This window comes from Lepidochelys kempii, chromosome 14 (genome assembly GCF_965140285.1).
Source record: "Lepidochelys kempii isolate rLepKem1 chromosome 14, rLepKem1.hap1, whole genome shotgun sequence".
Taxonomy (NCBI): domain Eukaryota; kingdom Metazoa; phylum Chordata; order Testudines; family Cheloniidae; genus Lepidochelys; species Lepidochelys kempii.
Window position 1 is genome coordinate 15,174,564 of NC_136393.1, and position 14,671 is coordinate 15,189,234.

The window sequence follows — 14,671 nt, forward strand, 5'->3', positions numbered from 1 at the left end:
TTAGATTCTATGGTGCCACAAGTCCTCCTTTTCTCTCTTTTAATGTAAGGCACATTTTCACTGTGGGTTAGTGACTCAATTTTCATTGCAATTAGACAGAGTGGTTAGTTTAACACTTATACTACATTTCCAATTTCTACAACTGATTTCAATGGAAGTTTTGCCTGCAGGATCCAGATTTAGATAAATCGGCATAATGCACACAGAAAACTGCTGTCTCACAATGGCCAGGCAGGTGGTGAGTTGATTACTGCTATTGCTTCTACTGATGGGCTATGAATTGTGCATGCAGCTAGTCTATGCTAACACATCTGATTGTTTTGTTATCCCATCCTCTCTTCCCCATTGGTTTAATCCACCTGCTATGGCTTGTCCTTTAGACTATAAATCCATTGGAGCACAGATTGTCATTTACTGTATGTTTGTACAGAGTTTAGCAGAATAGGGTCCCAATGTTGCTGAGGCCTTAAGAGAAATGATGAATAATACAACATGGAATAATACCATAAAATTATGATGTTGATGATAAAGCAAATCCAAAGTGCAGAGTATCAGGTTACAGGAAGATAAGCCCATGCCACTTGTGCATTGGGGGACATTGACCTTGTGGTCTATCATGCCTCAGGTATCTGTGAAGTTGTATTGCAGGTTTCCTTTAATGCTGCAATTCTGTTTCACAAGTGAACAATAATGTTAGAGGTGTAAGTGCCAAAATAATGCTTTGCTTTGGAAACCTGCTGAATCTTAAATGTCAAACTTCCACTTTGTAGAAAAACTGGTGTCTGTTCAGAAAGCCACTTACTCCCCGGGGGAAAGGTAAGACAGACTTTAAAACTGGGCCTGGAAAAAGCTGTTTAAAGAAACATATCTACCTCCTGGACTATGTCACTTTTCCATAAGCTTCACTGATTCCACACATTCTCATATCCCATGGGTATCCCACTGCTGAGAAACATCTTGGGTCAAATTCTTCACTCACCCATGAAACTTCAGTGGAGAATTTGCCACTTCCTGCCTCCAGTCCTTTCATGTGCATAACACATCACCAATGCACATGTCACATCTCCCTTTTAGTGGCGAATCCACTAGAGGATAATAGCCTACTGCTGCTGCCAGCTAATGGTGATAGACTCCTTCAGCTTAAGTGATTGGAGATCCAAGCTGCAGTGCTAAGGTCAAACCCTGCTGAAATGACAATCCATGTATGAGTCATGAGAAGTGCACACCAAGGGCCTGATTTTAAGAGGTGCTGAGTCCCTTCAGCTCTCACTGACTTCAACTAAGGTTTCAGAGTAATCGCCGGGTTAGTCTGTATTCGCAAAAAGAAAAGGAGTACTTGTGGCACCTTAGAGACTAACCAATTTATTGGAGCATAAGCTTTTGTGAGATACAGCTCACTTCATCGGATGCATGCTGTGGAAAGTGTAGAAGATCTTTTTATACACACAAAGCATGAAAAAATACCTCCCCCCACCCCACTCTCCTGCTGGTAATAGCTTATCTAAAGTGATCATACACATTCATTGTAAGGAGAGTGATCACTTTAGATAAGCTATTACGAGCAGGAGAGTGGGGTGGGGGGAGGTATTTTTTCATGCTTTGTGTGTATAAAAAGATCTTCTACACTTTCCACAGTATGCATCCGATGAAGTGAGCTGTAGCTCACAAATGCTTATGCTCAAATAAATTGGTTAATCTCTAAGGTGCCACAAGTCCTCCTTTTCTTTCAACTAAGGTTGTGAGTGCACAGCACTTTTGAAAAGCAACCACTCAGCTGATCTCAGCCCTCACAATGGTACATGGGGAGAGCTAGATCTAAAATTAAAGTCTAAAAAAATAATTTCAGGTTCAGGAATCAAATCAATAAATAATTCAATAATAAATGTTGAATTGATTACAAGAAGAAGTATCTCAAAGGTGGAATGAAACATGCAGCCTGAGTCAGAGGGCGCTGAGGTGGTCAGAGGATGAAACTGGTGTTTACACACTTTTCGGTGGGTAATTTATCTGGTGTCTTGACAGCTCACAGCAGTGCTCTCTCAAATCTGTTAGTGGTGCTTGCTCTGACTCACTGAGGAAAGGACTTTGTGCGTATGTGTGAGAGAAATCTATACTGCCTGTTTGCCGCCAGGAAAGCAGAACAATCGAAAAGACAAAAACTGATCACAGCAAACTCTCACTGGCCAGAAAATGACTCATTACAACCAAGGGAGCACTGCTGAGCTCAACCTCAATCCATATGGGGCTAATCGACAATACACCGAGATCCATAGCTGGTGACGTACGTGTCTGACTGGGCTGAGCAGAACCATCTCTACAGGATTTCAGCTCTAGGAAGGGGAAATCGGGGGTGGCACCATGTGGTAATTTAGGGTTTGTCTACTGGGGTTCATGCCTCTGGGGAGGGTCATGAACCAATGTCAGGCACTCCTGACCACTCTGCCCTTCTCCAGTTGGTAAATGGGGAGGCTCCCAGCTAGATGAGAGGGAGCCCTGGAGGGACCCAGTGTGAGGAAGTTTGGGAATCATTGTGCTAATTCCTTGTATTTGGGACCATGCCCTAGCTGGGGGTCAGTCCTGGGAGTGGGAGGAGTGTGGGAAGAGAGGAAATACACCAGGAGAATGGAGAAGATATCCTCCATGCTGGGAGCTGGTTCCTCAGCCCCCCACAGCTCCCACTCCACCTGATCCAAAGCCCAGCAAGGTTTTCCACAGGGGAGGGCTAGGACACCAGGATGAACCCTGTGCCCCTGTCCTCTTCCCCCAGCCTGCCAGGGCACAGGCCCATTCTGGAAGAAAGCGGCTGCCTGGCTGGCTCGCTGTCTCCTGGGCACGATCCCCTCCATCCCCGCTCCGCCCCCGGCTCTCGGCGGCGCCGCTTGCCAATGCCATGCAGCACACCGCTGTGTGTGAACGCTCGTGTGTGGCGGCCGGAGTCAGCTGCTCTTTGATTTCAGCGCTGCGGCGCTGAGCGCCCCGGGGTGGGGGCGGGAGACCAGCCCCGGCCGCCGCTCCTCCAGGGCAGCCAGCGCGCTGCGGCGGCGGCAGTGACTGGGGGCTGATCCGGCGGCGGGCAGGGGAGAGGCGCTGGAGGTTGACTCGGCGCCCGCCGCTAGGGGCTGCAGGTTCCGCTTCCCCCGCAGCTCTCCCCGGAGCCGGGACCTAGGCAGCCAAGCTCCTGCCAGCCGCCGCCAGACCCGTGCAGCGCCCGGAACATCGGCTCCAGCCGCCCAGCCCGGCGGCCGGCTGAAGTCCCCCGGGGCCGGCACGGGGAGCCGGCTCCCTGCCAACTTGCCCAAGGGACCCTGCCCCGCCTGCCGCCGGCCCCTTCCCTCTCCCACGCCCCGTGGCCTGCAGAGAGATGCCGGGGAGCGGGCAGGCGTCCAGGCAAGGCGAGGAATCCGGCTGAGGTTCGCCTCGTGGCTCCCCTCCTAGATGCCAGATGGCCTCGGAAAACTCCCCGCCCCTGTGCCCAAGGAACTGCTCCGCCTGGGCTCCCAGGAACGGGTCCGGTAAGTGCGGGCGGGGGGGCCGGCGGGGCTGAGAGCAGCGGCAGCAGACCCTACGGGATGGGCTGGGACAGGTGGGCAGGGAAGCCTCTGGCAAAGGGGGTCTCTTGTTGGTGCTTTGATTGGTGCCGGGTACCGGTACACGGAGGTTTGGGGGAGCCCAGCGCTGGCCCCGCCTACACCGGCGCGCTATAACGCCCTGCACTTTCCGGGCTTGAGACGGAACCGGCTCCAAGAAGATGCCCGGAGCCTGGGCCGAGGGGAGAGATTCTGCTTCAGCGCCTCTGCCTCGGGGAACAGGGCTGCGCTCTCCGCTTCAGTTCCCCTCCCTCGTCCGTGCCCCCACCCCAGTGAGACACGCGGCAAGTTGGTGAAATTGTTACACTTCAGAACCAGCGGGGGCTGGACAGCTCCTGCGCTGGTCTCCCAGCTCCGCTGGGGGCCGCTCTCTGGACCCCGCCGGGGGGCTCCCTGCAGAGCGCGAAGGGAGGGAAGAAGTTGAATGCGGCAGCTTGCAAAGTTCCCAGCAAAGAGCCCTTTCAATTAACCGAGAGCCGTAGTGCCAGGCACTGCAGCCAGTGAGAAGGCTCATCCCTCCAGGGCAAGCCCGTCACCCTTCGGGTTCAGCCTTTTTATTTTTTATTCTAAAATTAGTCATAGGCAGTTGAAATACTTCCACTGCATCCTGAGCATAAGGCAATAATAATAATAATTCTTGGCATTATGGCAGCACTTTTCAGCCCTAGCTCTCAAAGCATTTCACAGTGGAGGGTAAGCGTCATCGCGGTGCTACAGCTGGGAAATGAGGCACCGAGAAGGTAAGCCGTTTGGCTGGACTCACAAAGGGAATCTGGTAATGCTGGGAGCGAAACCCAGGTCCTGGGACCTTTGCTTTATCCGCTGGACCCTGCTACCATCTTATAGTCTTACGCCAACACGGTTTATCCTGTGGAGAAGCCCATGAGGCCAGGTGCTCCGTAGTGTACATTGGTGACATTCCATTGACTTCAATGGAGCTGAGAATCTGACACTGAAATCAATAGAAGCAGGTTCTCAAACTAGGGGACCTCCCAGGGGAGGTGCAGAAAAGTGTCAAGGGAGGCGCAAGCGCATGTGGGTGTTTTTTTTAAGAACTCTGTCTGTCAGGGGGGATGGGGCTCATGCAGAAAGGCTGTGCACAACCCGGAGGTGGGGATAAAGGGCACAGCTGGAGGCCCCCCCTGCCCCGGGGGCTGACAGCCAGGGCTGTCCTCCCACACACCTCCATCCTTCAATGGGAGGCAGCCCAGGCTTGGCTCTTCTTCTCCCCCCTCCTTCCCAATCCCTCACCTGGAGGTGGTGGGGCTCCAGCCATCAGCCCCAGGGAGGCAGAAGCAGCGCAGATGGGTGGCAATGGGGCACTAAGGCTGCTGTGAAAAGTGATATTTACAGATATCGCTTTTCACATGGCCACACTTACTTCTGTGCTATTACTGGCACAGTGCTGCCTTCAGAGCTGAGTGCCTGGCCAGCAGCTGCTGCTCTGCCCTCTGCCTTCAGAGCTGAGTGCCTGGCCAGCAGCTGCTGCTCTCCCCTCTGCCTTCAGAGCTGAGTGCCTGGCCAGCAGCTGCTGCTCTCCCCTCTGCCTTCAGAGCTGAGTGCCTGGCCAGCAGCTGCTGCTCTCCCCTCTGCCTTCAGAGCTGAGTGCCTGGCCAGCAGCTGCTGCTCTCCCCTCTGCCTTCAGAGCTGAGTGCCTGGCCAGCAGCTGCTGCTCTGCCCTCTGCCTTCAGAGCTGAGTGCCTGGCCAGCAGCTGCTGCTCTCCCCTCTGCCTTCAGAGCTAGGTGCCTGGCCAGCAGCTGCTGCTCTCCCCTCTGCCTTCAGAGCTGAGTGCCTGGCCAGCAGCTGCTGCTCTCCCCTCTGCCTTCAGAGCTGAGTGCCTGGCCAGCAGCTGCTGCTCTCCCCTCTGCCTTCAGAGCTGAGTGCCTGGCCAGCAGCTGCTGCTCTCCCCTCTGCCTTCAGAGCTGGCTGGCAGCATATGTACTGGGAGGGTAGGGGAGGGGAGGGGGATACATGACTACAGACACAAATAAGGGAGACCTGATCAAATAAGCTTGAGAACCACTGCAATAGAGCAATGAATATTTACAGCAGCTGAGGATCTAGCTCCTTATTTCAGAAGGTGGATGACAGTCACCTTTATTCATTGAATGCTTCACTTTAAGTCCTTCATTAGCAAACACACTAAAAGACAGTTTAATAGGTAGTTGGATACATTTGTTACAAGTACATTCTCACCTTAGAGATAAAGGTCTGTAGGCCAGGTCCTGTGATCCTCACTCAGGCAAAACTTCCACTAAAGTGAATGACTGTTTTGACTGAGTATGGATCACAGGATGAGACGTAGAGATGAAATTGTGACAAATCTTGTTGCCATATAAGAATTCAAGTAGTTGTCATAATTCTGCAGTGGATGGCCACTTGGCCTTTCACTAGAGCCATGGAGATAGAGCTCAGATCCTTCTGCTCTAAAAGTCCCTACCCATTTGAGCTAAAGAAGAATCTCCTTCAGATGGTAGCAGTACAGAGTCTAATCCACACAGCTGAGTAGTTCTGATTTTATTCAGTGGAAGGCACCAGTGCACATGCACACTAAATTTATTAAAAAGAACAGGAGTACTTGTGGCACCTTAGAGACTAACAAATTTATTTGAGCATAAGCTTTCATGAGCTGCAGCTCACTTCATTGAATGCATCCGATGAAGTGAGCTGTAGCTCACGAAAGCTTACGCTCAAATAAATTTGTTAGTCTCTAAGGTGCCACAAGTACTCCTTTTCTTTTTGGGAATACAGACTAACACGGCTGCTACTCTGAAACCACTAAATTCATTGCATCACTTTCTAATATGGCCTTAAACCTTAAGGTCCTGCCAACACTGCACTGACTGTCTTTGTGTCTCATTTGCTAAAATTTCCCGTTCATTCCACTGTCCTGCAGTACACACTGCACCAGTTGTCTGCATGCATGCTGCCCTCCATCCCAGCGTTGGCTGCTTTTTAGTGGTGCTTTAAGTACAAAGTTTGCAAAGCTCTTTGGGATCCTTCAGGATGAAAGGCACTATATAAATAATCTTTTATGTGAGGCCTTTGTGCTTACATAAACTTTGCTATAAGATTATTTGTGCTTGTACCAAACATTACAAAACCACCATGAGCATTTTAAAAAAACTCAGTTGTACACCAGCAAAATACATTATATTCAGACTCCCAGCCATTAAAATGTCCTGTGTTTTAATAACACAATCCTCCATGTTCCTGGAAGGGGGGGAGGGGGACACATCTCATATTAGTTACTATATAGCAGCTTGGAGGGAGAGTCTTATTCTTCTAGTCTCCAGGCCCTGGGAAAGAGGGAGGCCAGTCTGGACACTCTGGAGATGTGTAGGCTTGATAATGTGGGAGCAACAACAGGTCTCAATTGTGTTCCTATGTCAGAGTGTTATTTAAGGCCATAGAGCACAGGGCTTTTCTTGGGGAATAATGACCAGCTGGGAGGAATTGATACACTTCAACCACAGCCATGACAGGGGCTATTAAGATCAGTGGGTCACTAATCCCCTGGAAACAGCCTGTGCCAAAGTTATTTTTATTATGAGCTGAATATAGGGGGTGGGCGCAGGCAGGAAAATCCCACAGGCATATGGATTATTTTCTTATGGGTGATATATTTCAGTTAGTTTGGACAGAGTGTTCCTAAGACATCAGCCAAATAGATTCTCATCATTCACTTCCGTTTCTAATCAACAGCAGATGAAGCAGCAGGGGGCTGTCTTTGCTGGAGATACAAATATGAATCCTTAGCAAACCAGTCTGCTTTACCTGTGACAAGGCTCTTCCCATTTGTGGCTGATTGGCTGCATTCTGTCAACTGTGCGGATGCTTGAGATAGGATGCATATTGCTATAGATTCAAAATGTTCCTACCTGGCTTTGTTTATGACTCATCCTGAGGCTTCCAAGTGTCAAAAGCATAGTGGTACCAGCGACTTGTCACATCTCTGCTCCCTAGAAAGCAAACATGACATGATTGAGGTGGCACACATCTGTTTTGCTAGTTCTGGGTCTGATCCTGCTCTCTGACCCCCACCCCACCCTCGGTGTAAATTGGGAGTTACTCCATTGACTTCTGTCAAGTTACTCCAGATTTACTCTGATGTAACAGATAAAAGTTTGGACTCAGGATGTTTTAACTGGCAATACTTGGCCCTGAATGGGTATCTGCTGTTCAGAAGGACCAAACACTAGTGACATATTTGCTAGTTTTTATTTCTCTGGGTTCTACTGTAAATGTCCCCCCCTTCCTTCCTGCACTACACCTCGGCAGGAACAAGTTGTTAAGGAGACAGAAGAATGGAATAATTGAAAAGTGTTCCCAAATAAAATCAGTTTGAATCATCTGCAATTCAATGAGAGCCAGTCATACAGTGGGCTTAGGGGATGCTAGAACTGCAGTGCATATCATTTCAACAAGCACACAAATAATTTACACAGTGACTCATTGATCATGGAATCAACATACCCCCGTAGGAGAAAAATAATGAGATAAAAAGTGATCTGTCTCAGCTGGGGATGGTGGTGGTCTTCTCTTTGCACATGTGGTACATGGCACTTCCTGACAAGGCAGTCGGCTCAGCAAACACTAACTCAGACTTGGGATGTCATGCAGAGAAATCAGGTGTGAGTTGCCATTGGCTATTGGGCCATTAACCTACAGAGACCATCATTGTAACAAGTGAAAATGAATGTGGTTATCTGGGCCTAATGCTTTCCACAAGTGCTAAGCAGCTGCAGCTTCCATTGACTTCAGCTGGGTTCTCGGCACTACTGAAAATCAGGTGCCTAAATATGGACTCAGGGGCCTAATTTTAGGCACCTGCTTTTGAAAACCTTGGCCTTAGTATTTAGGTGAAGCTTTAGAGACCTCTTGCAGGAGGTAGGTCAGAGCTGAGATACACTGGCATAGCTATTTCAAGTCAGGACTGAGGTACATTATGGCAGTGGTTTTCAAACTGCGAGTCGCAACCCAGTACTGGGTCGTGGAATGTCAGGCACTGGGGTGTGGTGGCTCTGGTCAGCACCACTGACTGGGCCGTTAAAAGTCCTATCGGCGGTGCTGCCCAGCTAAGGCAGGCTAGTCCTTACCTGTTCCAACCCCACACTGTGCCCTGGAAGCGGCCAGCAGTAGGTCCGCCTCCTAGACAGGGGGCCACAGGGCTCCACGTGCTACCCCTGCCCTGAGCACTGGCTCCACGCTCCCATTGGCCGAGAACAGGTCAATGGGAGTGGGGGGGAGGGGTGATGCCTGTGGGTGAGAGCCACGCGGAGACGCTTGCGTGCCTCTGCCTAGGAGCCAGACCTGTTGCTGGCTGCTTCCAGGGTGCAGCGCAGTCTGTCGCACCAGGACAGGCAGAAAGTCTGCCTTAGCACCCTCGCTGCACCACTGGCCGGGAGCTGCCTGAGGTAAGCCCCAACCCCACACCCCAATCCCCAGCCCCACCCCTGGAGCCCCTTTCTGCACCCTAAACCCCTACCCCAGACCAGACTCCCCCAAACCCAGAGCACCCTCCTGCATCCCAAACCCCTCATCCCCAGCCCCACCTCAGAGATTGCACCCCCAGCCCAGAGCCCTGACCCCCTCCTGCACCCCAACCTCCTGACCCAGCCCAAAGCTCCCTCCCACATCCTGAACCCCTCATTCCTGGCCCCACCCCGCAGCCCTCACCCCTGCACCTCAACCCTCTGCTCCAGCCCTGAGCCCCTCCCACACCCCAAACCCCTCATCCCCATCTCTGTGGGGTCATGGGCATCAACAAGTTTCTCCAACTGGGTTGCCAGAAAAAAAAATTGAAAACCACTGCATTATGGGGATGCTTATATGGCAAAGTGGGTGTAAATGTGAAACTAAGCTGGTGTGCCATGTGCGTTGGGCTGGGCAGGAAAAGGTGTAAGTTACCCCACTTTAGTATCCACACAATTTCATCAGAAAGAACGAGGAGGACTTGTGGCACCTTAGAGACTAACAAATTTATTTGAGCACAAGCTTTCATGGGCTGAAGCCCACTTGATCAGATGCATGTAGTGGAAAATACAGTAGGAACATATATATATATATATATACACACACACAGAGAACATGAAAAAAATGGGGGTTTGCCATACCAGCTCCAATGAGACCAATCGATTAAGATGAGCTATTATCAGCAGGAGAAAAAAACTTTTGTAGTGATCATTAGGATAGCCCATTTCAAACAGTTGACAAGCACGTGAGAGTAACAGTAGGGGGAAAATAAGCATGGGGAAATAGTTTTTAGTTTTTCCCCATACTAATTTTCCCCCTACTGTTACTCACACCTTCTTGAAATGGGCCATCCTAATTATCACTACAAAAGTTTTTTTCTCCTGCTGATAACAGCCCATCTTAATCGATTGGTCTCGTTAGAGCTGGTATGGCAGCCCCCATTTTTTTCATGTTCTCTGTGTGTGTATATATCTTCCTACTGTATTTTCCACTACATGCATCTGATCTAGTGGGCTTCAGCCCACGAAAGCTTATCTCAAATAAATTTGTTAGTCTCCAAGTTGCCACAAGTACTTCTCGTTCTTTCTGCTGATACAGACTAACACGGCTACCACTCTGAAACCACACAATTTCAGAATTCTTTAAACCTGTCTCTGAGCTGAGGAGAGATCCAGCTACACAGGGGTATTGGCACAGTGGGGTATGAAGCCCAGGCTGTTAAGACTCATGGCTCTGGTTTGTTTTGGCAGTGGCAGAAAGGGCAGCCCCCTACACCAATGTGATCATGCCTAGCCTGTTTGGCATCATCTGTTTCCTGGGCATTGTCGGGAATCTCATCGTCATCTACACCATTGTCAAGAAGAAAAAGCTGAGGTGCAAGCAGACTGTGCCCGACATCTTCATTTTCAACCTCTCCATCGTGGATCTCCTCTTCCTGCTGGGCATGCCTTTCCTCATCCACCAGCTCCTTGGTAATGGTGCCTGGTATTTCGGGGCTCCGTTGTGCACCATCATCACCGCCTTGGACACTAACAGCCAGATCACCAGCACCAACATCCTGACAGTGATGACCCTCGACCGTTACCTGGCAACTGTCTACCCTCTGAAATCCACCTATGTCCGGACACCATGTGTAGCAGCCTCAGTAATTTGCTTGGTGTGGCTCCTTTCCTTCCTGACCATCATTCCTGTGTGGATGTATGCAGGTCTGATGCCTTTGGAGGATGGGACTGTCCGCTGTGCTCTCTTGCTTCCCAACCCTGAGACTGATGTCTACTGGTTCACGCTCTACCAGTTCATGCTGGCCTTTGCTATCCCACTGATTGTCATCTGTGTTGTTTACTTTAAGATCCTCCAGCACATGGCTACCACCGTGGTCCCCCTTCCCCAGAGGAGCCTCCAGGTACGTACCAAGAAAGTCACCCGCATGGCAGTTGCCATCTGCTCTGCCTTTTTCATTTGCTGGGCCCCTTTCTACATCCTCCAGCTGGTGCATCTCGGCATTGACACACCTTCTGTTGCCTTCTTCTATGCCTATAACTTCGCCATTAGCTTGGGCTATGCCAACAGCTGCCTCAACCCCTTCCTCTACATTGCCCTGAGTGAGACCTTCAAGCGCCAGTTCATGGTGGCCATCCGTCCTGCCAAGAAGCAGTTCCGCAACAGTAGCTCCATCAACAACAACAGCGCAACAGAGGCCAGTGTGTGCCTAAAGCTTGCACCAGAATCCACTCAGCAGACTCAGTTTCTGGAGGACTTTTCCCCACACTCACTGCCTGTGACTGTTGCTGTTCACTAGGGACTCTATTGTCACGCCAAAGGATGGCTTTGGGGCTCTTTTTTGGGAATGACACAAAGTAAGGAGGGCTGTGGATAAGAAGTAGCTTCTGACTACCCTCAGTGAAGCACATGGACTCCAGGCTTCCACTTTGGAGATGCACAGTTGAGTCCTCTCTCATTACAGGGCTCTGCATTCAATCTACCCCCATCTAAGAGCTTCTGCATACTGGTTCCTTGGTCCACTGAGGAACGACCTGGGAATTCCTTTTAATTTCACACAAAACATTGGGCTCCTCTTGGAGGGAAAAGGGAAAGAGAGGGAGACATGAAGAGAGAGAAGTCTTCGGAAGGTATTTTGTTGGCACTGAATGCCATGCCAGCCTTTAGCAAAAGGATCTCAAATGGGTCCTTACTGTTTGACCATTGTTTCTGGGAAAGAAGCTGATATGGACCCTCTTGCTTTAAGACTTGAACTTTACAAAAAGACTATTTTAAAAAGCGGGGGGAGGGCTAGAAAACTGAGCTTATTGAGGCCTATGCTTAAATTCCAGAAGCAAAAAGACAAGGAACTGCTCAGCAAAGCAGCCTTCAAAGTGCCTGGGGAACAAACCCACAAGCATTAGTGAGGGAACTCCTGCCTTGCCAAGATCCTCTGGACTTTTTGGTGAAGTCCCAACCTGCCTCCAGTGAGCTGTGCTGCTTGGCCGACCTATGAATATTCAGGAACTGGATGCTGGGGCCTTGACAAGCTGTCTCTGTATATTTGCAAGCAAAATCAGACCCTCTGGCAGATAGTGATTGTACCACTTCAAGGGATTTCACAGTTGAGCAAAGCTGCTGCTCTTAACACCTGATCTGTAGATAGTCATCCCGTTGAGCCTGCTTCCCTCAGTTGAGCCTGCTTCCCTCATGCGTCTCCTTTAGTCTCCCTCTGTGCCCATCAATCTGCATGTTCATTAGGGAATATTACACAGGTGGCTTTTTAAATATTCCTCCAAACAAGACAGCGTGCACAAAGGCAGATGTGTGTAGAGGAAGAGAATGGGAGGAGGTTGCTCTGAGAAAATGCAGCTGCTTAAGGGACTTCCAGAGGATAATGATGATACTGCCAATTAAAACCACAATGTCCATATTTGGCAAATGCAGCTCTATCTCTCCAGAGACTGAGAGGTACTTTCACCTGTTAGAGGGACATGGATCAGCTAAATGCTGAGGATTATATTGATAGACTGCACAGGAGTCCCAGGAGCCAGTTAGGAAAGTCTTAAGCTGCTTGTTAAACAAGGAGCAAGTGACTGTTGTGAATGTGTTTGATGTAGAAGAAACATTACAACAACACACTGTTGCACATGCACTCCTACAGGGACTACACACGGCACAAAGGAACTGATTCATATCCTCATAATCACACACTCATCCACACAGCTGCACGCCTCCATGCAGCTACACACAGACAACCACAAAACATTCTTCAGAAACCACGCACACGTTTGTAGGCATGTGTGTATATATAAGTACACAAAACCCATTAACATGTCCACACATTCACCTATATCCACACTAGCTGATACACATGCAGGCAACCCCATATAGACACACACTTATTTCTCTAACAACATACACCAGTGCAACCACACACATCCCATGACCATACTAGTAGTCTCCCAATATTGTTCTCTGCCCCTGGAGGATAAATGTAGATGGGTGGGCAGTCAGCTCTTTAGGTCTATAACATACTCTTTCCTCTTCTGATCTTTGTTCCCATCCCGACTGAATGGAATTTAACTCACCAGTGCAGATTCTAGGGGGAGCTTTATTGTGGTTACTTGCTCTTTGGCCAATAACTTCCCTCAGGAGGCGGGAGCAAGAGATAAGGAACAGGGCCTGGGGGTTTGCTAAGGAGAGTCTTGTTCTTCTCAAGAAGGGCGAATAGAGTCCGTGTCACCCTCCAGTTGGGTAAGGAAATGGGAAGGAGGGAGGATTGTGGCTCCTTTTCTGGTGAGAGGGGGTAGCCAGTGGAGATTGATTCTAATTCATTCTAATAAAAGAAATTGAGTGAGTGAGGAAAGTTCTGGGAGGGGATGAACATGGGGACTGAAAATCCCCTTAGCAGCAGCTCATCTTCCCTTCTGTCCAAGCCAGTGCTCCACTAACTCCTAGCTGAGCAGGGTCTTAATACATTGAACTGAAGATCTTCAGAACGAATAGGTCCTTTCTTCACAAACCAGGCATAAAACAAAATGTCCCGCACACCCCTGGTCAGTCAGGGGCTGTGCCTGGTGTGGAGGCAGCAGGCTCAGCTTCTGAGGCCTTGTCACTCAATAACATCTTCCTGTTCTTAGAGCCAGGACAGGTTCCAAGCAGCAATGGGCCCCATGCTGCACCTTCTCCACTCTTGTTGCTGGAGTAAGGAGAATGGGGTTCGGAGGCGAGGGGGGCGGGGGCTAATTCCCTATCCCTTCTGGGTCTGCTGCCAGAGAGGGAGTTGGGGCTGCTCTACGGATTGCGGAACTTGCAGGGCCCCACCTGGACAGCCTAAATCACAGACATGAGAGGTGGAGGAGACCTGTTAGATTCCCCCAGAACAGCACTCTAGAGCAGGAGCAGGATTGTTCCCTATGGCCTGTGCTTAAGGGCTGGCTGTGATCAGGGAGTGGTGTTGAGAGATTCTGGATGAGGCTCCTTGGATGGAGCATGGAGCAGGAACTGCGGGGGATGTAAAGCAGGGAGACAGGGAATCCCCCTGAGCAGAGGCTCCACAAATGCAAAACCAAATCAAACATCCCCCTAGGTAAGGGAGAGGGCTTATTTAATTTTTGTGTGAATCAGAGATATTGGTCCTTGTGCTAGAGACTCTGCCACCCTGCAGGAGTCGGGCATTTCCCATGCGTCTCTGAGCAGGCAGCACAGACCTCTCCAGGGATCAAGACCAGCAGAGTTTAAATTGAGAGGATTTCCCCAAAGCTCCCTGCGTATGCTACAAACGTGTAGTTATCCATCTATCCGCAAAGCTTGAGCTGGATGTGTCTGCGGGGCCTAAGGCCTCTTGTGTACTTTGTGCTGCTGGTATTTAGCTCTCAGAGAGTGCCATATTGTTATCTCGTGTACAATAAAGACATTTGTTCTTGAGCTGGTTGGCTCCAGGCCTGTGTGCAGTCTGATCCTGTACTGCAAGCCTAATGCTGCTAAACACTTTGTACTTCCCATCACAGGCTGGCCAATGAGTCAAGGAGCCAGAACTATAAATGGCTCTGTGAGCATGTGTGGGTACCTTTTCCAGGGCATAACCAGGTTACACAGAAATGTGGCTCTCTGTGAAATTTAGTTT

At 49.9% G+C, this 14,671-nt stretch overlaps 1 protein-coding gene across 1 annotated transcript; it reads left to right on the forward strand.

Moving 5' to 3' along the window:
• Positions 1-3,328: 3,328 nt before the first annotated feature.
• LOC140897625 (melanin-concentrating hormone receptor 1) lies at positions 3,329-14,453 on the forward strand. The gene is made up of 2 exons (XM_073310479.2): positions 3,329-3,512; positions 10,314-14,453. The coding sequence occupies exons 1-2, from the start codon at positions 3,443-3,445 to the stop codon at positions 11,360-11,362; spliced, it is 1,119 nt and encodes a 372-aa protein (XP_073166580.1). The 5' UTR covers positions 3,329-3,442; the 3' UTR covers positions 11,363-14,453.
• The last annotated feature ends 218 nt before the right edge of the window (positions 14,454-14,671 follow it).